The sequence below is a fragment of the Zophobas morio genome, unplaced genomic scaffold, assembly GCF_036711695.1.
Source record: "Zophobas morio isolate AGI-343-1 ecotype UQ-CSIRO unplaced genomic scaffold, CSIRO_AGI_Zmor_V1 ptg000012l, whole genome shotgun sequence".
Classification (NCBI taxonomy): domain Eukaryota; kingdom Metazoa; phylum Arthropoda; class Insecta; order Coleoptera; family Tenebrionidae; genus Zophobas; species Zophobas morio.
In genome coordinates this window covers 18,011,468-18,037,669 of record NW_026972117.1, presented here as the reverse complement: position 1 = coordinate 18,037,669, position 26,202 = coordinate 18,011,468, and the positions used below count along the sequence as shown (strand labels likewise).

At 34.3% G+C, this 26,202-nt stretch overlaps 1 protein-coding gene across 1 annotated transcript; it reads right to left on the bottom strand.

The window, feature by feature from the left end:
* Positions 1-283: 283 nt before the first annotated feature.
* LOC135127936 (transcriptional repressor scratch 2-like) lies at positions 284-23,317 on the bottom strand. The gene is made up of 2 exons (XM_064054649.1): positions 22,959-23,317; positions 284-6,352 (listed from the first exon to the last, which is right to left on the bottom strand). The coding sequence occupies exons 1-2, from the start codon at positions 23,161-23,163 to the stop codon at positions 5,280-5,282; spliced, it is 1,278 nt and encodes a 425-aa protein (XP_063910719.1). The 5' UTR covers positions 23,164-23,317; the 3' UTR covers positions 284-5,279.
* Between the last annotated feature and the right edge of the window lie 2,885 nt (positions 23,318-26,202).

Genomic DNA, 26,202 nt, shown 5'->3' with positions numbered 1-26,202 from the left:
TAGGACTACTTTTTTTTGTCAAAAACTACACAAAACAGTTTACAGTCGGGATCAATTCTGGAAATAAATTTAGACATTTTGCAGTAAATAATAAATCAATATCAGTATAGTTTTCACCCAAGTTTAACCCACAGATGTGACTTTACACTGTCCAGCGCGATTAAAATTATCTTGATCACACAATTTGAATAAACATGAAGGGTTTCTAACACATTCATATTACATTAACAAACTCGGGAATGTTTTAGGAGGTAAACAAGTGAAAATCATAGAAATAAAATAATTCTTAATTTTCTAGACTATTTATTATGAAAATATAATACAAAACTTACTATGTAGTGTTACAGTAATAATAATAATAATAATCATAATCAAATATAATAATAATGTGGTCAAGTACTGGACTGCAAGTGTACAGGTTCTGCAAGCTCTGCGCTTAGCCAAAGTGTAAAACTCTCCAACCATCCGCAGAACATTAAACTTTACACTAAATATATACTAAACGTCATGACAACATCTCCACATCTTTGGCATTGCTGCTACTCGCGCGTGACACTACCACGCTAGAGGGCTATTTTTAGTACAGGTTGATTCTTTACTTAAGTCGTCTAAACCTCTCTACCTATGACTAAGTAAATAATACAATATATGGTATTGCTTTGATTATATTCGTTAATAGTATAATTGTAAACTATTGCTGACACTATATTGCTATATATTTATATATAGATAGGCAGGCAGCTAAACTAAACGGCAACGCCGCCACCCGCCACTCTTCCATAATTGACCACGTGACGCTGTGGCGGCGTCGCCGTCGGCTCATTCGATGTCTAGATCTTAAGTCTAGTTTACTTAAGTATTCGTTATCTAAATATTGCTATGGTTCCAGGCCGCCCTCGACCCGACTACTGTGCTTATTGCTTTTGAATACCCGGCTTCCGGGGGCCGATACTGAGCCCCGCTGCCCTCAAGCCCACACGAGTTGTCAGAAACAATTTTTAGGCAAGATGTCGACCGCTTGTTGCTCTCTTATTTGAAACAGAAACTGATGTTCTTTTTTCCTTAGAATATGTGTTTTGCTTCTTTGGCAATACCTTTTGGGGGGCCGCGTAAAATTTGCACAACTAAAACGTGCACCCAGAAAACTTCAATACAAAATTCTATTATCGAATTAAAAAGTCTTGTCTATCTGACAAGAATTTCCCGGTGCACATTTCGTTTGTATAACTTTTATAGCTTGCCTACCTCTTGGTATCGACAATTTTGAAAAACTCGACTATTTCGACTTTTTTGTAAAAATATTATAAATGTATCGTATTTTATTGGAAAGCGTTCCTTCTAAAATTTCCCTCTGCCCAACCGTGCCTACAACCCCAATAACTCGGCCACGCGGTGTTTTATTGCTTTGGTTTTCGAGGATGTCGCGGCTCGCGTCTCCCCCCGAATTATTGCCAGCGAATATTTTAATAAACTATATGTATATATGTCAAATAAATAACCCCTATATACGCTTAACTTGCTCTCACACGCTACGGTGCTCTCTACGCTACTGACTGAAGCTGACGCGGCGCGCCACTGGTGAGTCGTCGCATCGGAAAGACGAAATTGGACGAAGTGTTTTGTTCTCTTTTTTTGAATTTTTCGAGTAAATAAAATTCGTTTCCGGGTTCGTTGTTGAGAAACGCGACGGCGCCCCCCTCGATCGTCGCTTGTTTTCGCTAAGGCACCATCGACACCGGATCGTGGACGTCACCAGCGGCGGCGATTACGGCCCGACACTACTATCTGGCTAATGACTAGATGCACACTCGCCTGGCGCAGCGCGCGGGCCCCCTAACGGCGCAAGCACGGACGCCAATGGCTGCTCGAAGGGACACATTGAGTTTTTAAGTTTCTCTGTCAACTATAAAAATCGACATTTAAAATGAACTTTTCGAAAATTTAAAACAAATAATGTATGCCCAAGAAAGTCGGACTAGGCTACAATTTTTGTATTAAAATAGCCTCCCTCTTGAAACAATTACCTGTTTCTATTTTTTGAAGCATACACTAGTTGCTTTGATGATATGCTTATTCTCTAAATTAAAGTTTGTTCAGCTACAAATTCACAATTTTGTTTTTACAAAACTGCACAAAGTATTGTACTCGGCTATTTTAAAAATTATGGTACAAGAAATGTGAAAATATGGGTTTGATAATGATAATGTGATGACTTTGAGCGGTGCTAAAAGTACATTCAAAATCTAAAACTGTAGGAATTATTTTCATGAATAAAAAATTTACTTTTGATAAGGGAGTATTGTGTTGGCCACTGTGAGTTTAATTTAATCCTTTTCTGCTATCGCACTTCAAAATTTTTTTACAAGAACTGTTGGTTGATTCGAATTTAATTCAGATACAACATTATGTTGCTGCAGCAATGAGAAAAATAGAAGAATGAGAAAAGTAGCTATCAAGACAGAAAATTAAAATTTAACGACGAATTGAATGAATAGAGATATGGAAATATTTATAGAACAAGAATAAAAGTAAAGAGTCTGGACTGAGACTCCGGTTAAAAAAGATGTGTCGAAAAAGTGCGTATTAGATTAGATGAAAGATAGATTGTAGAAGGAATAAGAAATTTAAGAGGTGATTTGCACGATAGTCGTTAGAATTTGTGTCCAATAGCTCTAGAATGTAGTTGAAGAAATGAATAGCACACTCTGCGTAAGAACGTGTGTAAAGTTTTTAAAAGTATAGCGAAGAAGAAATAGGATTAGAATTAGATAGTGAAATTTAATATCTAGCTGGTATTATTCTAGAATATCATAGTTGGAGAATAATTAGTTTAGTACACTGCTGTTGCTACAAATATGTGAATTGAAAGTCATTATCAGCAAAGGTTCTAGATGTAGTATGAGTTCGAAATTGCACACTATTTTTGTATTTTAATAAAATTTTGCAACCTAAAATTCAAGCTTAAGCTTATAATTTCTGAAACCATAAATTAGACACCTTCTTGGCCAAACACTGAACAAGGCCGTATCGCTGGATTCTGTACTGAAGTTAACCAAGGTGCCTATAACCACCTTATGCACTGACAGAAAAGTACCTTGTTATTGTGTTTGTAAGTATATGGTTTTCATTAACCACTATACCGTATTTTATCGAAGCATTTAGCCGATTTATTTTTAATTACTCTTTCTAAAGCAAAATTTTCCTGAATACAACCCTGAAATCTGCGTGAATTTCAAAGCAGCACGTGTCCACGATTGACGAGGATTTTTACTCGCGAGCTTTATTCGCATACAAAAGTAGTGTGTGAAAAATATTTATTTTCAGATTTTGTTTTGAATGTACTTTAAGTTTTGACCAAAATATAGCCATATTTGATACTATTATCCATCAAGTAATTGCACAAATGTTAATTAGTCGTTTGTCCCTTCGAATAGCCCTTGACCTAGCTTGGCCTCATTGCACTGGCCCACTCGTAACAATCAGGGACAACAGATATAGGTGCTACTCCATATTCGCTTACCTAAACGACGGTACCGACGTCGTCAATACCTTAATAAATATATAATTATCATGTATAATAAGTATATGCTTGCAAAAATACTGCCAAAACTATGCTTCGTTGATCTCATTTTTTTTTTCTCTTTTATATTTTTACTCTTGTTCGCTATAGTACAATAATTGGAATTTAAGTCGTTGTCTAAGACGTGCTTTAGACTCCGCGCAGGTATATAATATAGATCTCCACAACAAATACCGAAACGAAAATATAATTGACTATAAATGGGACTAGAACTGGATTAAACGGGACCGGGACTAGAGGCTGCGACTAGATGCGGCTCCGGCCGCTCATTATAAATATTTAAATCTCACTTAATTCCACTCTTAATCTAAATATGTATAATACTAGTATTTGCATAACTTCGTTGTTTGTGAAACTTTGCTTTTGTTCGTAACGAACGTTGGAATGTCGCGATTTAATTAACTAAATGACGCCTATACAGGGTGCCGATAACATCTTGTTCTGGATCGGTGGCGCGAGCGAGACCTCGACGGTTCTCGACAGAGGGCGCGAGAGTCGCTCGCGTCCGCGACCCGTGGTGTTCTAAAGGTAGAGACCATCTTACATCTAACCCTAACTTATTGGACGTGTTGCGATGTGTTATCTCTTTGGGAGGGATATTTACAAGGGGCATCAGTTCGCGAAGAATAAATCACGGCTAATCTAGGCGGCGCGGCGTGCTGGAACAGCGCCGCGACGTGCCGCACTTACAAACTACACTATGTATAAAAAGTACCAGGGGACGGGCGAGCAACGACGCCGTGCAGAATGGCATTCCAGAAGGCGGAAAGCTCGACGCCGAAGTTCAGAGCTCTGCAATGGCTGGGTTTGGTCAGATAGTTTCGATATTTGATTGAACTTGGTAAGTTAAATTAAGCGTTTGGGTTGTTCCTGGAGCAAAATAACTTCTGTGTTGGTGAGTAATTAACAATATTGATTGTAAAGTGGAGCCGTCGCTGAATTTGCTTTTACTAAGCGGTTTTTAATTTCTGAATATGAAACACACTTCCGGTTAAAGGGAACTGAAAACATGCAGCACTGACGAGAAAACAGATTTTTTTAACACACGGTTGTCGTTGTAATTAAAGTAGTGTAAGTAAATTTTTGTATTGTTTGAATATTGTTTAGTTTATTTCGAAACTACTAAAAATTGACTTACACAACACAATACAAAACTATAACAGTTATATAACACGACCATAATGTAATGTAAAAAATATAACGACAATATAACAATCATATAATGCTGCAATGTAACAGTATTATATAACATTCTTATACTAATGTTATATTGGAGGCTCTCGAGACCTTTCGGGTGATAACTAATTAATAAAGGATTCACTTTCGATTTGGGAGTATTGTGTTGGCCATATTGAGTTTAAATTAATTATTTTCAGTTAATCGTAGTTAACTTTCTGGTAAAAGTTTCTCTTGTCAGTGTATTGAAGACTGTCTTGCAGTTTGTTATTCAAAAAAAACGTAATTGTTTAACATTATTAAAGTTACTGTCAAATGGTTTTTTTTAATTTTAGTGAGCAAATTTACAATTCGTATTGTTATTTACCCATCAGCCAAAAATATTTTGTTGAATATCATTCAGTTTTTTTTTTTTTTGTAAGTGGTATATGATTGACCTGTATCAGCATTGCTCGCGCGTCCCCGAAAGCACTTTACCAGGAAAGACGGAATGACTAGAAGCTGACTAGACAAAGGCCAACCCTCAGGCCGCGTAGACCCTAATGGGCACCGGCACCTCCCTGGCCACCTCTTCGGCGCAGCTCTGCGTCGGCGGCGGCGCCTCCTCCTTCAAACACGCCGATTCCAGGTGCTTGTTCAGGTAGGACTTCAACGCGAACGTCTTATGGCACCGCGGACACTCGAAGTTCTTATCAGCCGAGTGCGTCTGCATGTGCGCGCGCAGGTTGGACCTGTCCGCGAAGGCCTTCCCGCAGTGCGCGCAGCCGTAGGGCTTCTCGCCCGTGTGCGACCTCAGATGGCCTTGCAGCAGCCAGGGCCTCGAGAACTGCTTGCCGCACACCCCGCACCGGTGCGCCAGCTTGTGCGTGAGCACGTGCATGGCCAGAGCCGGCATGCTCACGTAGGCCTTCCCGCACGTCATGCACTTCTTCGCCGACTGGGAGTCCAGGCTGCGGTGCGTCTGCTTGTGGCGCGACAGATTGCTGGAGGTGGCGTACTGCTTTCCGCACTCGCTGCACGTGTACTTGGGCTTCTCGCCGGTCAGGGTCTTGCCCGGCAGGCCCGGCTCGTCCGGGCTGAAGCGCTTCTTGGACCGGCCGTCGCTCACGAAGAAGGCCTCGTACGTGTAGGCGATGGTCTTGCCCGTCTTGGGCGGCGCCTGCAGGTCGTCCGGCTCGCGCCGGTCCTCGGGGGGCGGCGGCGGCGGCGGCAGGAAGACCGTCGTCGACGCGCTGAGGTCGAGGATGGCGTGCGCCGCGTGCAGGTCCTCCTCGGCGGGTACTCGGATGGCGGGCGGGGGGAGCGGCGGCGGGGCGGGTTTGTCGTCGAGGGAGTAGGGCCGGTAAATGTCCTTCTTTTTGGGAGGCAGGGACAGCGCCGCTCCCGTGCTGGTGAAAGTCATGGACAGAGACTTTCTGGAACGAGGTGCGGGAGTGGCGGGCGCGGGAGTGCTGTATTCGGGCCGGAGGTCTTGCGTTTCCACCACGGTCCGCAGAGTGGCGTAGGATGGCTGCGTTTGGCCGCTTAAGGGTTGGTCGTTGCGTGGAATGAAGGTAGTTGTTGTGTAGGTTGAAGGAGAGAATTCGTGAAGGTAACCTGAAACAATGAGAAAATGCAAATTCAATTGTATGGTGGAGTTTTGGGAGGCGAGAGATATTCATTAATATGGCGAAAAATTCCTCGACAACTCCTTTGAGCTTTCACGTCCTTTGAATAAAATATTGGCTTACGATATAGGCAGTTCGTTCAAATTAGTTTTTGAGACATTTGAGACGACGAAGGCAATTGTAAAAAATAAAACGTGCTGACATTTTAACACGTATTTTTCAACACAGATTTATTAAATACAAACTTGGGGTTCACTTAATTTGTAATAAGTATTTATTATGTTTTGTAAAGATGTCATGAATTATTATTTGAAATGAATAAAAAAGCAAGATTTTGCTGGAATTATAACCTACACTCTGTGTTAATTTTAAAACGTACAGCTCGGTAACTTCTTGAAAAAGAAACATGAAATTCCTTAAATTTGTAGAGATAATTATATTATAATTATTAATTATTTTGTACTTTTTACTTCCTGAGCGTAGAGTACGGAAAAATAGGTCTCTCCGTTTCCGTCTGTCTGTCTGACTGTTTGTCATCTGCTCGAATTTTTATTAGACAGATAATCTCGGAAACTACTAGACCGACTGTCGTCAAATTTTGTATGTGTATTAGGAATCTCGCTAACCAAAGTTTGGATATACGGTCCCACCAACAATAGGATGACGATTTGTACAAAATTTACATTAGTAAATATTATTTCGACTTTATAAAATAAGACAATCAATCCTTCACGTGCTTTATGAATCGTCCCCGATTTTGTAATTTTCAAATTTTTTGATTTTGCAATTTTTGGATTTCTAAATTATCCAAATTATGGAAAAAATTAGTTTAAAATTATTTTCAAATATACAGGGTGTTCGTTTTGAAAGTTACACATCGTAACTGCGTTTTTTAAAACCCTCTACATTTTTACAAATTCAAAATACTTTCGTTTTTGCAATTTTGCAATTTTTCGATATTACAATTTTTCCTTTTTTCATTTTTGATTTTTCAATTTTGGGAGTCAAAGGTTGGTAAGGGGTCTCGGAGGTTGTGCAAATTGCCGATATTTGCACAGCGTTAAAACTCTGAGTTGCCCACTGGATTCAGACAAATGGGTCTGAGATTCGGAAAACCGAAGTCAGCTCTGCCAACAAACCCTTCTCTCAGGTCCCCGAAGACCATATTCTGGTCGCGTGACTTCTGGGTACATGGCATACAATGGGTGTATGGTATGTAGCAAACGAGAGAGGATGAAAGGCGAATTCCTGGCGCCTTAAAACTGGGACAAATCGGCTAAGGGAATAAACCCTGACAGAAAATTCTGGTCCTCCAGGTTGGGGGTTGAGGCGAGGAGCTAACAACTCACCCCTTGTAAAACCAAAGAATATTAAACTCCCAATTTCAACAGAAAGTCATCCACAAGTACACGTGGGAAAGACCACACTACAACAAAAATCGATCATTGATTACATAATCACCCGACAAAGATCAAAGGTTAATGATATCTAAGATGATCTAGCTATTTATAAGAACAATACCAAAAATAGCTAGTGAAGTCTCTGAAAACAAGGTGAACTACGTACGATATAAACTATTTCTTCGAAAACAAGAGAGCATTAAAGAACCATTCCAGCGAAAACTACTGCAAAAACTATTTAGTTAACACACCCAAATGTGATGAAATTGAAAAAGAATATGAACACATCAAAAGAGCAATAAGTAAAGTTTCAGCGGAGGTGCTGGGAACAAAAGATGGGGAAGCAAAATTAAATGACTATTGGCTGTCCGAGGAGGTGAAAGACAAAAATAAAGGAAAAAAATCACTATTATAAGTGGCGGAGTTTAAAGTTAGGTCAGCACAGAGAAGAGTAACAAGCTGGAAATAGAGGATTAAGACGCAAAATTAACATGGAACTTTTTTTTTCTTGGAACAAAAGTACATCCGAATCGAAAATCTGATAGGAGGAGCGCAATCAACAGAGACAGAGAAACAAAACAATTAGCGATTTAATACCTAGTCCAGAATGAGTTAACCATTATGAACTATTGCTAAGTGAAGACGGACTAGAATTTACAACAAGAAGTCCTGAACATCTTATAGACTGTCGAAATTATCTTCGACCAATTTTTTCGTTTTCTATAAAAACTTGTGTTCATTGCTGCCCACAAAAAAATACGTGAGTAAGTCAAAACGTCCATCCAATGGCAGTTTAATTAATAAACATATTACTGAAAATTTCGCTAATTTTCAAACAGAGACAAATTCAAATTATACTGTAATAATTAAGTAGGTTTCACATTTTATCTCTCGTCGACTATCAAACGTTCCTACTTTTTTAAAATCAGTTCGGAGCTTCATTTATTGAAAATTCCGAATAACCACCAAATTAGACGTATATTATGACGCTACAGCTGACAGACCCTTCAGGCACCCAATTTACCCCATCCAAACTTTCTGACACCTCCGAAAAACACTTTAAAAATTATGAAAACCTGACATTGTCACTTAATTTGTTTCAGCTCATAAAGTAACCCGCCATTAGAGCTAACGTTAGCTTTGTCACCTGCACCGCCGCCGCCGTGCTCCCTCCTCCCCTTAATCCCCCTTTTTCATTAAATCTCCCATTCATAAACACCCTTCCCGAATAATCCGGCGAAGAAGCCACCGTCCACACCTACCGGTGAATATTAACTTTTCTTTTTATCGAGTTTCTGGCGATGATGTTGGCGTTTTAATGGCAGTGCGCGCACCGCCAGCTGTTGTGATGTATCCGATTTAATTAAAAGGGGAGCGACGTAGCTTTCTCCAGGGTCGGCTTCAGGGAAGAAGCAAGGCGGGTGGCGCAGGGCGTAGTGTGACTGGAAACTGCGACACTGTGGACACCGTATTTTACTTGCTGAAGTTTTCATAAACTACAGCGACATGAAAAACACGTTTTTCCTTAAGTTAATTTAAGTTCTAGCAGAAACATAAATAAAACAGAACATGATGCTGCCAAATTACCACGTACTACTGACTTTCAACTACCTCATATATTTAAAACCACCATGGTTTCAGAAAATAGAATGCCGTGAGTTGAGATATAAATTAAATCAATTATAACCTAGTGCTACATTAACTTCGGATTCTGAAAACGTTTTAACTTTAAAGTGAAGTCACAGAAGATGACAGATCAACAAGAATAATGTTTAGTGTTATGTGAAGCATTCCCCGGTGCTGATATTCTTTTATCAAAACTAAATAACCCCAAGCTACGATTATTTCTTAAAAAGCGTACCATGAAAACAGTACCCAATGAGAGTACCTTAAGAAAAAACTACGTAGACAATGTGTTTCTAAAAGGAAACCAGGCTATTCGTCAAATAATACGCGATAATCTAATTTATTTTCATGTCGATGAAACAACCTATTCATGTGGACGTTATGTCGCAAATTTGTTGATTGGAACTTTGACCAGTGAAAAATGTGGCACTTCGTATGTGATTAGCACAAAAGCTTTGGAAAAAACAAATAATAATACCATTACAAGATTTATTCGTGAAGGTTTACCGAACTTTTTTCTTTTCAATAATATGCATGTTTTGCATATTGAACCACATATTTTTTAATAAAGCGGTGCATATTTCGACCAAAAATATGTTCATATTATGCGTATATTTCTTCGATATTTTGAAAAAAATAATTATTGAAATCCATTAGGTTAAATCAAGAAGGAATTACAAAACAGAATGACGAACGTCGCTGCTGACATTCTGTTACCATATTCTTCTTAAAGAATTTGCACTCTAGCTTCTTATAATTGTTCCTAAAGATTCTACATCTCCGTTGTTTTGTTTTAAAGAAGGTTTTATTATTTTCTCCTGGTTAAGTTTTTTTAAAAATTACAAATTCTTTGCATATTCTTTCGCCTTATTTATTCTTATATTTTTTCCTTTTCTATACCTGTGTGGTATTTATAGTTGGTTCTTTTTCTGTTAATTTTTGAAAATTGTGTTAATATACGTTGATTACATAAATATGTTTGAAAATATGGATTTTCCTAGGTGGTGTTTATTTTTCAACAAATAATGAATACATATTTATTCCTTAGTAAAAACTAATGGCGTCATTAATTTTTTTAGATTATCTGGGAGGCACAGTAAATTATGTTTTTTAAAATTTTACTCTACAGGGTATCCCAACCGTCGAGTGGAGCTTTACACATTTTCTGTAAGTTAATGAAAAAAAAAGTAAAACTGTTTAAATATATCTTACTTTTGAAAATCATTTGTCGTAATTTCGTTTTTTAAAACCCTTTATATTTTTACAGGATTTTTCATTAACATTTCCAAAAATTTTATTTTAATTTATTTATAGAAGGTGACCAAGTTTATATATTGTTAATTTTCTCATATTATTCAGAAAAACATTATCTGAGTATATATAATGTATTTTAAACATGTAATTTAACAGATTTATTGAAGCTTATTGTAAATAGTTTTTTTAAATACTCTCAATAAACCCAATTAAATGCAACTTATTTAGAGACAATTTCTAAAATGTTAAACAAATACAGGGTGTATAAATAAGTTTAAAACTTTTTCGATTATTGAAGTGACTAAAAAATTTTGTACAAAACTATCTGTCAGAAAACCTTTACATCCCATACTGTTAATTTTCCTAGGAGGAGTTTAAATCCGTAGGAATATACAATGTGAGACATTTCTGAAATTCCGATGCGACGTTGCAACATTATTCCACGTTTTAACTTCCTTGAATTTTTTTATCAATGAAAGGGTTCGCACATAAATTGTAATATGGTTACATTTAATTACAATATTTTGTGAATATATTGCAAAATTAAATTAGAAATAGAACACCTTGTATTTTGTTACTGCATCTTCTTATTTTTTATTTTCTTTTATTTTATTAAGTATTTTCTGTGTTTAGAGTAGATGCTTATTGCGACTTTTTACTTTTTTAAGAAAAAAAATTATGCAAAATGTGGTAAAAATAATACAGAAATATCAGTATTTTTAACTTCTAGCCTTTTAGATTTTTTTTGTATATACACAAACACATTGTATATTAAAATTTGATTTAGTTTATACAGCAACAAAGAGCATATCTCTGTATTCACCTCTCCTTAAAATATTCCAACACAGATTTTGAAAATGACGTTATTACGATATTTTTTGTCAACTCTTACGTTGCTAAAAAAAATTGGTCTACGGTTATTTAGACAGAACTTGCCTCTGAAGTACAGTATAAGAAATCCAGCTTTTCGAAAAATTATAAGATATGGCAAATTTTTTTGTTTTTGTTATAACCAATATAAGTTAAAATTAACTTATGTATGTAATATTAAAGGAAAGGTAAAGAAGCATGCTATCGATATATTTCAAGTGAGTGTTTTCATTATAAAATTTTCTGAAGACGTCTTCAATATTTTTACAAAATCGCGCTATATATATATATATATATATAACATTTATCCCCACAACATCGAAAACACGCGGTTTTTTTAACGAGATTTGCTTTGTCTAAATAATACCAACGGGTTGGCAAAACACGTCGACAAATATTCTTGGTGTTTTCGGTGTTGTGGGGATGAACTTTATATAGTTAATAATTATTATTAACTCAGTGATAATCTACAAGTGTAAACGCATCATATTTTGCAAATTTTATATAGGATTTTTTCGGCAAAATTTTGAGATGGCGTCATACATTTTTTGATAGGGATATACAGATAAATTTTGATTAGCAATTTACCATGCTTACAATAATCTTAAAATGTTTGCATGACTTCTAAGAATTCGATTTTGTTGTTATAGGTTTTTGATTTTTTTCCAAAAATACATAGAGTAAAAACTGAGAATGATTAGACAAAGTTTGGTAAGCGTTTTACCATTTACATTTTATTAAAAGTCTTTAAATAAATCTTTACCAAAAACACACATGCGATCCATGCGGTATAAGCTGTGCTACGCAGGTCTATATTGAGCTTAACAGATTTTTTAGCCGAATCGCACTCAATTCTCTTGTATTATATCCACTACACAGAATCCTGATTCCGTCCCTGGCATTCGCTCAACAGCCAGCTGTTGTATACGCAGAGAGCCTGCTGTTATGCTATGCATATCCCGTACTTTAGTCCTTATACAGGACAATAAGAAGCGACTCCTTTTACGACGCCGATCCCCGTTTTTATGGTATTGTCTCTTCTTCGGAATTCCAGAGAGGCGCTAAAGATGATTATTTCGTGCTTAAACGGAAAGGGAAACTGTTGCGCACCCTCGTCAACACAACAACGGACGGGACTCTATTTGCATAACGCGGAAAGGGTCAAAGGGAGATTTTTGACCCGGATCCTGATTGTACGGCGCTGTTGAAACAATTCGCCACATATGAAGCTATTTCAGGTAGCTTTCAAATCTCTTACCGCAGACTGTTTACTTACTCATTAGCATTTAATTAAGTGGCAGCTGCAAGAGGTAACGAGAAAAGAAATACTTTAGCTTGGGGATTTACAAGTTTACGGGTACTTGTTGTGTTTTTTTAAAGTAGGTATTGATGGAAAGGTTTCGAAAGCGACTAAAGCATCATATTTATTGAACGTTTCGTTGTTGTTTTGTCCATTGTGTTTGTTTGTTTGTTTGTTTGTTTTGCTTCGATACGTACTGATATGTAATATTGTTTAGCAATTGTTTAAAGCAAGAATAGATAAATATATATGATACGTTTCATTTTACCGGTTCTAACATTAATCTAAATATATTTTTTGTACTATTAAAAATAAATACCAATTGTCGTAATTCGAGACGAATGCAACGTTTACAGGTTAACAATTGTAGCTGTATTCACCCGAAATTTATTATTATATTTTTTTTAATAAGTTCTTTCCACGATTACATACAATATTTCCTGATCAATTCAGATTTTTTTTTAAGTTAGGATGCCGGAGTAAAAAATTAAGGCGAATTCATAAGTCACAAATACAAGAGTGTGGTATTTTGTAAAATTTAAATAGTATTTATCATGCAAAATACAAAACTTATAATTTCAAAGAAAAATTTCTTCCTGAATTTTGTCCTGTTTGTTTGTAGTCACTGAGCGCTTGCTTTCAAATTTATGAATTTAGTAAAACACTCATGAAAATTTGACTCTGAAAATGTGGTTTTCCTCGAAAATGTTGCTAAATAAATCTAAGTGATTTGAATATAAATATGAATATTGCTAAATAAATCTAAAATGTAGAGCGTGGCATGTTCCTTTACCTGTTGTTCAATAATCCATATCTATTTTTAACTTAATTATATGTAGGTACGGGTTATCTTAAAAGAAATCACTTTGGGCTAGCAAATTTACCTTATCTCAGACAGCACGAAGCATTTATTAGAAATTTTGATAAGAAACCGAAGTTCGTTTCAAATTAACGACATTACATATATCAAAGTTAGTGAAATAAATCTTCGTTTACATACTTTGAAGTCTACTTCAAACAGCAAGAGTTTAATTTTCGTATTGGTTTTGCGTCAAGGTAAATAAAATTCGGTACTAATACGAACTCTTTTCCAGTATTTTCATTGGGATTATTAATAATTTTTGTATTATGGACTATTTTACGAATGACTAATTTTTGTCGACGTTTCATAGTTTCTAAAATAGCAAAAATAGGTCTCCCGTTTCCACCTGTCTGTCACCTATCCTCTGAATACAATATTTTCGAAACTACTGAATCCATTATTGTACAACTTTAGACGAATTTTAAGAATATAATGTCGATAGCAAAACGAAAATTTTTCTGATCATCCCTTTCAAAGATTTGATAACGGCATTCCAAAATTTTGCTGAGAAAAAAGAACAAAATTATATGGTTGTACACATGGTTTTTTTAAGTGAAAATAAAAAAAATTCTTTCCATCATAGTCATTAGTCAGCAACATTTTGCGAAATAAATTCTACCTAAAATGTGTAACAAACTATTTTATCTTATCTTATTTTTAACCTTATGCGCCAATGGTTTCGATAAAATTTTAAAATTTTATGATAAAATTTTTCGAAAAAGAGTTACCAAGCATAAGTTAAAGAAGTATTGTTATAAGATCCACTAGGCAACTGACAACTTTCAATGTTTTCTCGACGTTTCATGACACCTGAAGAATGAAAAAATAGGTCTCCCCTTTGCGTTTGCCTGTCTGTCTGTCTTCTGTGTCGATTTTTATTAGACTCCAAAATTGCTGTTAAATTTTGTATGTGTATTAGGAATATCATGTAGATGATAAAACGCTAATCAAAAGTTGTCTAATCATCCCCATCAACAGTTTGATGACGTCCCCCTCATCATTTTCTGTAGTAACAGCTATCTAGATGCTATAAAATACTGTACAATTAGTTTATGAATCCGCCTTGATTTTTATCACGATTACTTGTGGATTCTAGGACTTGTACTGTGCTGTATGTAGGTTCGAATCACATCCTTACTCAATTGTTGTTTCTTTCCACACGATACCTAGTATTATCTGTAATTTTCAACTATAGGGGTTTTTATAAAATAAATAGAATTTTACAAAATCAAATTTTATAATTTTTCAAAAAACTGAATTTGTTCTATTGTATTTAAAGGGCAAGGGAAGTTCTATATAAATGACTTTAGTTCATGTTTCTCCAAAAGCTTTACCGGGTACGTGATAAATCATCAGAACTCATGTGTTCGACTATTCCAAAATACTGATGACGTAATTTCAAAATTCTATTATTAATAAAAAAAAATTAAATACGTATCTTAGTTTGTAAAAAAAATATAATAAAATTTGTAAAAGAAAATGATGGTCTTAGAATTTACGAAACGATTTTTTTAAATTTTAATACGATTAATAATATTAATGAATTAATGAAGTAATTTCAAAACAATAATAAAAGTAATTGTAATTATAATACGTTATTTCCAACTGGATGTACCCAAACACAAGAAAAACTTGATAAAATTTATATTAAAAAAAAAATAGTCGAAGGTTATTTCGACCGATCTTCCCTCGCCCCTGATATACAGTAAAACAAATCCAGCTTTTTGGAAAATTTATAAAATTTGATTATAAGAATTTTAATTTTTTTATGACAACGCTTGTAAGTTAAAACTAAAATATGTATGTAAGGTTAAACTAAATGTTAAGAAGCGTGCTGAGCGTACGTCCCAAATGAGTTTTCTCTTAATAAAATTTTGTGACGACGTCATCAACATTTCTGAAAAAACATGTATATCACTTTGAATAAGTGCAATCTAATGATAACAGTATTGTATTTCAAAATTTTCGGGAAAACGGAGTGAGTCATTCCCGATTTAATCAATAAAATAAATTGACTCTCATTAATTTTTATGAGTCACCCTGTATAAAAAATTTAAAAACTTTGAATGCAAAGATAAATCACAAGTATATACTCGTCATATTTTGCACATTCTGTACAGGATTTAATCGGCAAAATTTTGAGATGACGTCATCAATTTTTTGGGATGGGATAAACGAATAAATTTTACTTAACGAATTACCGTGATTCGGATAACACTAAAATATGTACAAGATTTCAGAACATTCAGTTTTGCAGTTTCAAAGCTATATTGCAAAATATTGTTATCCAGTTTTGAATTTTTTCCAAAAATTCTGAAGGTCTAGGGTGTAGAAGTGCAGGAGTATCTTATTTTATAAAATTAAAAAAGTCACCTGTATAAACAAATATAAAAAATATGAATGTAATAATAAACCACAAATATAGAGCCATAATATTTTGGACAAGTTAGACAAAATTTTGAGATGACGTCATTAGTTTTTAGGGGTGGGGAATGGGATAAACAGATATATTTTTATTAAAAATTTACCATGCTTACGAAGACTTTAAATATCTGCACGATTTCAAAATGTAGTTGTAAAATTTCCCTTTTTCCAAAAAATTTGAATGTCTCAACAAAAAACTCAACACGGATTCATAAACTACACGTGTAGGACTATGTTAGAAAAGTTTGCTTCGTGTTTTTATTAAGCAGTTCATTTTATGATTCATCTAATTTTCTCAAAATTTTAAAAGTGCAGTATGTACTATTTTTTATTTAAAATAACTATAAGCTTAGTAATAAAAGGTAAAATTTTCAGAAATGGATTTTATTGAGTCAATATGCCTCAAAGGCAAGGAATTTTCTTCTCAAGAACCTTAGATAAATTTTTTGACATACCATGTTCCGCTACAAACCAAAATTTTCGAATGCGATTTTGAAAATTTGAAACAATTTTTTTGATTGGTGTATACAATTTGTTACCATACAAAGTTACTTCTAAAAGACACGAAAAAGAAAGATCATGCTGATAACATCTCCGCAATTAGCCACTATTTTTCCTTTCAAATATAGACCAAAAATTCGTGGAATAAGAAAACAAAAAAAAGCAAGTTCTCTGAAACATCAGTTTTATCGTTTCGCCAAAAATAGACTATGTTGTAAACATGCTTTATTTATTTCCTCTATATACATGCAACAATTTTGAAATATTTGTTGTACCAATTGAAATGAAACAGCCTGTATATTATTCAAATTTCTATTAATAATCTACGTATGGACGTATAAAACAGTTTCACACTTGGCATACTTTCTTTGTTCGATTTTCATCCTTCCTCACCCTTTATTTTATTAGTGATTGCAAAAATATTCCAAAACTTATGAAATATTCAAAGTTATGTTAAAACGTAGTCAACTTTAACCGTTAGTAGTAGTTTTTTATATTGTTACTGCTGAAGTTTTCACATGATTCTAATGAAAATAAATTGGAAATCTTCCAGTTCATATTCTAAATTATTACTAGAGTTACCGAGTTGTTTTTAATAGCAACATTTGCCCTTTATTTTTAGATTTTGGATTACGATAGTGAAATTTTCGAACTTATTTCACTTTTTAAACTTCTTGTATCATCTCAAATAACAAAACTAATTTTGACGACGAATTTACTTCACTCTGTTTGCAAACACTATTCTCTTTAATTAATTCTTCAAACCCTAGGCTTCGTGGAGTTTAACTGGACGGCTTTATACTTATAAGGACGAAAATGACGTCATGCCCTCCGTAAACATATCGCCTGGTAAACACTTCTTGTACGTCTGGCTTGATTATGATTATTATTGATATTTCACTCACCGAAACGTTGTTAAAGTGGGTTAGTAGGGCGCCTAAAATCGGCGCTCTTACGCCTGGATTAAACAGTATCTGGTTGTAATCTGTTTCAAATTTCGTTTGCCTGAATGGAGAGCCGTGTTTTCAGCTCGGAAAGTTTGTACTTGCCTTGCAAAATTCGAGCTTTCGGTGATTTAAATGAAGCAGAAGACGTTGTGCTGAATTTGCATCGAGAGGTAGAAAATCTAATCATTTTAATTCGCTTTGATAATCAACTCGTTAAGGTTGGATCCTAGACAGGAGCAACGCTAACGAGAAAATTCTCCTTGCTACTTTCCTTTTTTTCTCTTCATCGAATTATAGCGTAAACTTTTGACGTTCCTCTTTTCTAATTGATTATCGAAGCACTAAAACGAAAGAGTCTTTGTCGATTTAGTTAAAAATACGCTGATTATGTTTGTGCTTTTACTACAGCAGTTGGCGGCAATAAAACGGCTTAGATCGTTGTGGAGATTTGAAAAGTCAAATCGATACGTTATGAATAATAATGAGTTTCAAAATTCCGTCACATTTAACAATCTATTTTTACGGAATTGATTCAGGAGATCGTTTTCTATTTTTAGAGTGATCGAACTCGGACTCCGAATGTAAAAATATTCAATTACCTGTTGAATAAATTCTCGAATAGGTAGTCGTCAAATGGATCCAAGTTTTAAAATGAAGAAACGTCAAAAAAGGTGACGTCGCAGCGAGGAAGCCAGCCGGTAACAGCTTGAGAAGTGGATTTCATGAAAAATTATTAAAGTTGATGTAGATTAATAAAAGTTGAAGTTTTACATAAGGATTTTTCACAATCCGGCACGGAAGTTTGCGGCTATAATTTTGTATGAAGTTTAGAAACGAACGTCATGTAGTTTTTATGATTCTTAATTGCACCAACAAGCATTCAACTAAAAATTTCTTTTCAAATTGACCACTAATGAACTCAATATCAACACATTTCGGCAAAACTACTACTAAAAAACATATACCTACAAGATGTGCAGATATAATTTACAACCATACTGTAAAGTTCTACAAATTTAACTAGAGGTGGATTCAATCAGGTTAAATGCTGTGGCAAAATTCAGTCGTAAATTGTGGTCATGCTTTGAAGATACACAGAACTTCCTGTGTTAATGTTAAAACTTATTAGATAACTAATATAAAATAAGAACCCAGAGCGCTTTCAAGTTTAATTAATGACTCATTTAGAGACAACTGGTTGCTGCTAGTAGTTACAACCAGATTGAGAAGTTTCATGGCTTCTAGAGTATGAAAGCGTAGGTCTCCCATTTCCGTTTGTCTGTCATCTCTTCGAAAATTTTTATGCTTATGGAGGAACGTACTTTTTTATACCGTTAAAAAGTCATTAAAACATATATATTGACAATTTTTTTACGAATTGTGAAATTATGACTTTGTTTAATGCCAGCCAACGACCTATCGTTTTTGAGCACCTCTATTAAAGTTTTAACGCTCTTTCCAAGCATGCATGCCATGTTCGCGTGTTAGTGTATTCGGGACAAAATTTTCTTTAATGAGTTTAAAAACTTTTTAGCAGGTTTTCCGCGATTTATGCACATAAAATGCAAAATTTTCGGAATGTAATAAAAAGGTAAAAATGCGAGATTTTCATTCAGCGGGTTGAAAATCAACGTGCCGCTATTGTATTCTACAACCATGGTCAAGTACGACATGAATGGAACAATTAGTTTCATTTTTCCTGAATCTTTTTTATTTTCACTCAAAGAAAACAATATTTTTTCAGTTTATTAATAGGAGGTTTAAAGCTTATTACTTAAAATAGCAACTGCCAACAGACGCTGAACAAGCGGAAACGGAGGACCTACTTTCTTATATACCAAGAAATCGAAAAAATAAAATTAATTAAAGTTGGCCATGTAGGAAAAAACGCTTGTCTTAGATTAAAATAATTATTTATTAAATGGCAAATTGACACGAAAATAATATTTCCCAGTTTACACTCAAGAAGTAATAAAGTATTCGAAGATTAATTGTAAAATTAGATTCAACAATAATTTTAAAATAAACGTAAAACTTCCGATCAATTTTAAAAAGTCCTTTAATTGATAAAACAAAGTAAAAACATATTTCATGACTGTTGTTTCCCCACAGATTTTTTTTCCAATTTATTAATAGAACAGCTAACAACTATCAATTTATTGAAGTAGTTCAGTCAAAAAATTCACGACATTTAAGCAGTAAAAAGAAAGAAAGTAAACTATAATTTATTTCGTCTAATAGATTATTAAATACATATCGCACTGTAATTTGAGCACGTAAAATAGGGAATATCGATTAACTTATTTAATAGGCTGAAACCAAAAACCAAGGATTTTTTACCTCTATTCTCACGACACCTGTTAATTTTAATCATCGTGCAGGTAGCTTTCTGTCGACTTTCTTATTAATTATGTATATCATGAATATATTAATTACATAAAACAGGACTAAATTTCTTCATATTCGTTTAATCGAATTTATTTCTATTTATAACAGGTACTCTAAATAGCATTGTGGTGTTTTAAAAGTGGCAGATCTGAACATCATGCACTGCAATTACTATGAGTTGTATAATTTGAAAATTCCTGCAACACTTTTTCAGCATATCACACAGATTTCATTTATTTGTCGAATGTATAGCATTCCGTGGAATGTAGCATTTAATTTTGATTTTTTGAAAATAATAGAAAAAAATACATTTGTTATTGAAGTGGACGTCATTAAATTTTTCGTACAAACAGATAAATTGTGATGAGAATTTTACCAACTACACCAATATCAAATTTCATAAGACTTTGTTGAGTCAGCCAGATGGAAACAGAGGACCTACTTTTTCATATTCTAGGAGCTATGGAATGTCTAGGAAACGTAAATTTCTTTGTTTTTAAAGTGGGCCCTGTTGGATTGCTTCCCAAATTTACCCTCGAAAAGTAATAAAGAAAAAATATATAATTATTATAAAATAATAATTATTATAAAATAAACCCAAAATTTCAAATTAGTGGGTTCAGCAGTTTTGCAGATCATTTGCCCAATACAGTCATCAACAACAAAGATCAGATGATAGCGGGAAAACTGTATTTTCGTGTTCAACAAAATTAAAAAAACGTTAAATGACCCTATTACTGTAAGTCCTTTATCTGTTACTCAGAAAATATAAATTAACGAATCCTTCAAAGTTTGCAATAAAGACTACTGAACAATTTTTGAGTTGACTTTAATTTTTAGATTTTCACGAAACAGTCGGAAAAACAAATTAAAAAAATATTTTCCACGAAATAAAATACTACAGCTGCTATACGATTGTTACTTTTACTATAAAGACAATAATAGTAGTAGATTTTTTTTATTAAGAACAGTAATTAAATAAATATTTAAGGACTTAACAAAATATTAAACTAATATTTAATATTTTATTTGCACGCAAAAAAAATGTTTTCAATTTATTAACGAAACATTCAAAATTGTCAACTTGTTGAGGCAATTTGCATAAAAAATTCATAATATTTGCCTAAAGAAGAATTTCGATTTATAATTTGTGCCGTGATGAGAATAATCTAATAAATTATTACATCTCGCGTGGTAATTTGGAACTCGAATACTGTAATTATCACTTAAAATAGCGCTTATATTGATTAACTTATTTAATACTTTGAAACCAAAAAACAATAACGGATTTTTTACCTACATTCTCAAGCAATGTCCATTTTTAGGTTAATTATTTATTTTACTAATTTATATATTAGAAAACAGCAAAAAGTGGACTAATTTCTTTATATTTGGTTACAAATACACTTTCTTTCGTTGTTTAAGGATTATAATCTAAAAGACTTTTAAGTATTTTGCCAACTGGACGTTGAAATTGAGTTCTCAAACTCAACGCAACAAATAATGCTCAGAACTTCCAAGGACCTTATCCTTATTGCTCAAGGATCCTTTCTTTATATTTGAAGTGCCCTCGATATATCATTAGAATTTAAAGAATATTTAAATTTTGGAATAAAACATTATATACGCAACATTTTATGTTTTAGAATCATTGATGTCGAAAGTTTAGTCGCAGATTTTAAGTCGTGTGTCTGTCAAATCTGTTGCATTCCATGCAATGTGAGCTTTAATTTTGATTTTTTAAAAGAAAGCATGCTAATTTTCTGAGTTCAAATAAACCTTCATTAGCAAAATTTTTATATGACGTCATCAAATTTTTAGTTGGAACAATGGACAAATTTTGATGAGAATTTTACCAGTTACGCGATATTCTTAAAACCAATATCAAATTTCATGACAATTTGTTGACATGGAAATCACCTATAGACGACAGGCAGGTGGCAACGGAAGTCCTACTCTTTCATATAGTTGCAGCTATGGAATGTCCAGAAAATATGAAATTATTTATTACGCTCAAAACATAATAAACTATAAACTTCCTCTGACAAAATGTATTGCAAATAAAAATAATAGATGAACTATAAAATATGATATGACAATAACGATTTTTAAGTTGACGTCAATTTTAAATTGTCACGGAATAGTTGAAAAAACAAATTAAAAAATATTTGCTACCAAATAAAATATTACAGCTGCTATGCTATTGTTACTATTACGATTAAGACAATAATATTAGTAGAAATATTTATATAAAAAAATATAAAAATATTTTTTAATTTATGAACGAAACATTCAAAATTGTCAACTTGTTGAGGCAATTTACATGAAAAATTCAAGATATTTGGTTAGTAAGGAATTTCGATTATAATTTGTTTCATGATGAGAATCATAATCTAATAAATTATTACATCTCGCGTCATAATTTGGAACTCGGACACTGAAATCACTTAAACTAGCGCTAATATTTATTACTTATTCAATATTTCGAAACCAAAAAACAGTAAAGGATTTTTTACTTATATTCTCACGCAATGTCCATTTTTAGGTTAATTATTTATTTTACTAATTTATTAAAAAACATTAATAAATGGATTAAATTTCTATGTATTCGTTTAAAAATGCATTTTATTACGAGTTTTATATTTTGGAAGCTCGATGGGTATAATCTGAAAGAAACGACTTTATAATTATTTCGCCAACTGGGTGTAAATATTGAGTTCGGAACTGAATATTTTTAAACTTTTCAAGGATCTTATCAGTTAAGGATTATATTTTAAGTGCCAATTATGTCCGTAACACTGCCTCTCTGTGTTATCGAAAGTTTGGATGTCTATTTTAAGTCAAGGATTTGTCGAATCTGTTGCATTTCGAGCCATAAAAATTCAAAAACAGCACGTAACGAGCAAAAAAAATGTTCAAAATCGTCACTGTCGAGATTTTAAGTCGCGTATTTCCGGAATCTGTTGCATTCCGGGCGAAAGCGTGCGTGGTAACGCAATGTGACATTTGATTTGGCATCCTACCGTTATAGACGAGCGTGGTTCCGTTCGGCGACGTCGGCGGCGGACTCGGCGCCGTGGCGCCCGCCGTCGGACTCGACGGTCCCCAGCAGGACGGCGCGTCTCCGACGACGTCGATCTCCTCGTCCTCGTCCTGGTGGTCGGGCGGCTCCGGCCGCTCCGGCCACGGGTACGCCTTCCACTTCTTCGCCATGAGACAGCGCGGCATGGCGCTATCGCGTGACCCTGACCGGACGCACCATCCTAAAGACGCGCACCCGCGCACTCGCACCACCCCGAAGACATCGGAAACGGAAGAACTAGAGAGGACAGGAGAGAAGACAGCGAACAAGAGCAACACAACAGAACTAAACTAAACAGACCCCTCGTGGCTTTGGAGCGCGCCCTAACCCTCCGACGCTTTTATATATAGTGGCGGGAGTGGGGACGGCGCCCGCCCCGCGCCGCCGGCCGCGCATCGATTGCGGAAGGGGTGCGCCGGCCGAGGACGCGCCACTCCAACACGTGGCCGACGATGGGGGAGAGGGGCACGTGCCGTACCTGGACGACGACCACCTGATAGATAGCAGATGGATGGATGGGCGGGAGGATTCCGGATACGGGAAGCGGGAAACGGCGGTGGCGGCGGCGAGGAGCCGAAGACCGACAAAAATTTGATACCTCTCGAAAAAAAAAAACACACACACGTATGTTCATACAAAGGGGAGAAATAACGAATCTAGTTCCTTTTATGTCTAATTTTTACATTGTTCGTTACAAAGCGCAGCAGTTGGACAAAGTTGTTGATATTTTTGTAATGCCATCAACGAAAGTGACATTATCATTGCTGGGCTCAAAATCTGACGTGTGGACAAAGGTCTGCTTTTATGTTATTGTTATTAGTACATTTTAAATTTATGCCTCCTATTCAGTAGATGATGTTGTAAATTTTAGCGCAGAATATTGATCATCCCACGTTTATTGCTGCTAATATTCGATTTGTTTTTAATAAAATTTCATTGGAAATTCTATTTTTTGACATTTTCATAGTAATTGTCACACTATATTTAATAAGAAACTTACAACAATTATTCGTACAATAATTAGTGATGTGACTTTTCTGGATTTATTATAGTTGTTAACATTACAAGTGCATATTCTTCATAGTTAACTATTTTTTTTCATTTATTGCATATCTTAATGTTAAGTGCATTTTTATGCATATTTTAAAAATTTTCCTGCATTTTTCGTGGTAATTGGTGAAAATCTTAATTTTAATACGGTTGGTTATTGGCAGTATGTAGGTAAATAAGTACCGACCTTTTCTAGTACTGCGGACGGGTTTTTCCAAGAGTTCATTTAAGGGCACACCCAGTTAGGCCTATTACTGGAATTCTTTACTTAACGGCCTTTAAGCCAGATATTGTAAATATAGATAGTTTTGCAAATGTATTTAACAAGGGGTTGGAAGAGATGGAAAACCTAGAATGAATCTCTTACATAAATAATTATTTGTTTTCAATTTTTTTATAGATTTCGGGCACAAATAAACATCTTATAGACCAACATTGCAGAAGGCCTCTTCACAAAAGAAATTGTAAAAAAAAAACTCAACCAGTGTAACTCAGACATCAATACGAGAAACTTGATCTGCTAATACAGCCAAAAATGAAAAGGAAACATTCAAGTTCGATTTATGCCAGGCCATGCTTGCCTCGAATATTCCATTAAATAAGTTAAGTAATCCTACATTTAATTCATTTTTGGCAAAATAGTGTAAAAGCACCATTCCAGATAAAAGCACTCTCAGTAAAACAACTGTAGATAAATATTATACCGAAACTGTTGCTAAAATTAAGACACATTTGCAAAATAACTCTACTTACTTTGTTGTTGACGAAACAACATATTTATCAGTTGGTACTTTATCTGCAAACTTTGTGTCAGATTCTTTTTAATTGCTGTTAAAGAGTTAGCAAAGGCGAATAATGTAACTATAAGTACATTTGTCCAAGAAAGTTTAACCCAATGCTTTACCATTTATAAAATCCTATTAATGCTTTAAGTGTCTTTGGAGATTTTAATTTATTATGGAAGACACTTGGCCACTTACATACACAAAAATGTCACAGAATAAATAATTCTTTGGGTAGCATACACTACAATGTTTTTGATGGAATACTCCAGATATTTCTAGATGTTCTCTTTGACCTCTTATTAAGATTTATAACCATAGTTTATTTTAACAATTCTGATTTCCTTGAATTTTTTTGATGATACAGTTCACAAAAAATCCTAAATGAGTTTATAAAATATTTTACAAAAGCATTTGGTTTTGTAGGTCCCATTCATTAATTTTTTTGAGTCATCCGGTATATGCAAATTCAAAAAATATGAATGGAATGATAAATTACAAGTACAGACTCATCATATTTTGTATATTCTAGATAGGATTTATTCGGGAAACTTTTGAACTGACGTCATCAGTTTTTTGGAGAAGATAACCAAATATATTTTGACTAAAAATTTATTATGCTCTTGATAACCTTAAAACATCTGTAAGATTTCAAAGCATTCGGTTTTGTAGTTCCTGATTAACTCAATAAAATTAATTTACGCATTCATTAATTTTTTTGAGTCACCCTGTATATGCAAATCCAAAAAATATGAATGGAGTGATATATCACAAGTACAGACTCATCATATTTCGTACATTTTAGATAGGATTTATTCGGCAAACTTTTGAGCTGACGTCATCAAGTTTTTGGAGGGGATAACCAAATATATTTTGACTAAAGATTTATGATGCTCTTTATAGCCTTAAAACATCTGCAATATTTCAAAACATTCGGGTTAGCAGATTCAAAATTAAATTGCAAAATGTTGTTTTATAATTTTGATTGTTTTTCTAAAAATCTGGACGTTTCGGGTAAAAACTTAATTCGGAGTCGTAAACTACATGTGTAGGTCGATGTTATTTTATACAATTTAAAGCCCATTTAGTATGTACAATTTTGAAGTGACGTCATCGCATTAGTGGTGGGGATGATTAGATAAATTTTAGTTAGCGTTTTACCATCTACATGATATTCCTAATATAAGTACAAAATTTTACAACAATCGGTCCAGTACTTTCGGAGATTATCTATCTAATAAAAATCCGGGACGGCAGACAGACGGACAGACGGACAGACAGACGGAAATGGGAGACCTATTTCTTCGTCTTCTAGGGGTCATGAAAGATCGAGAAAACGTAAAAGTAGAGAGT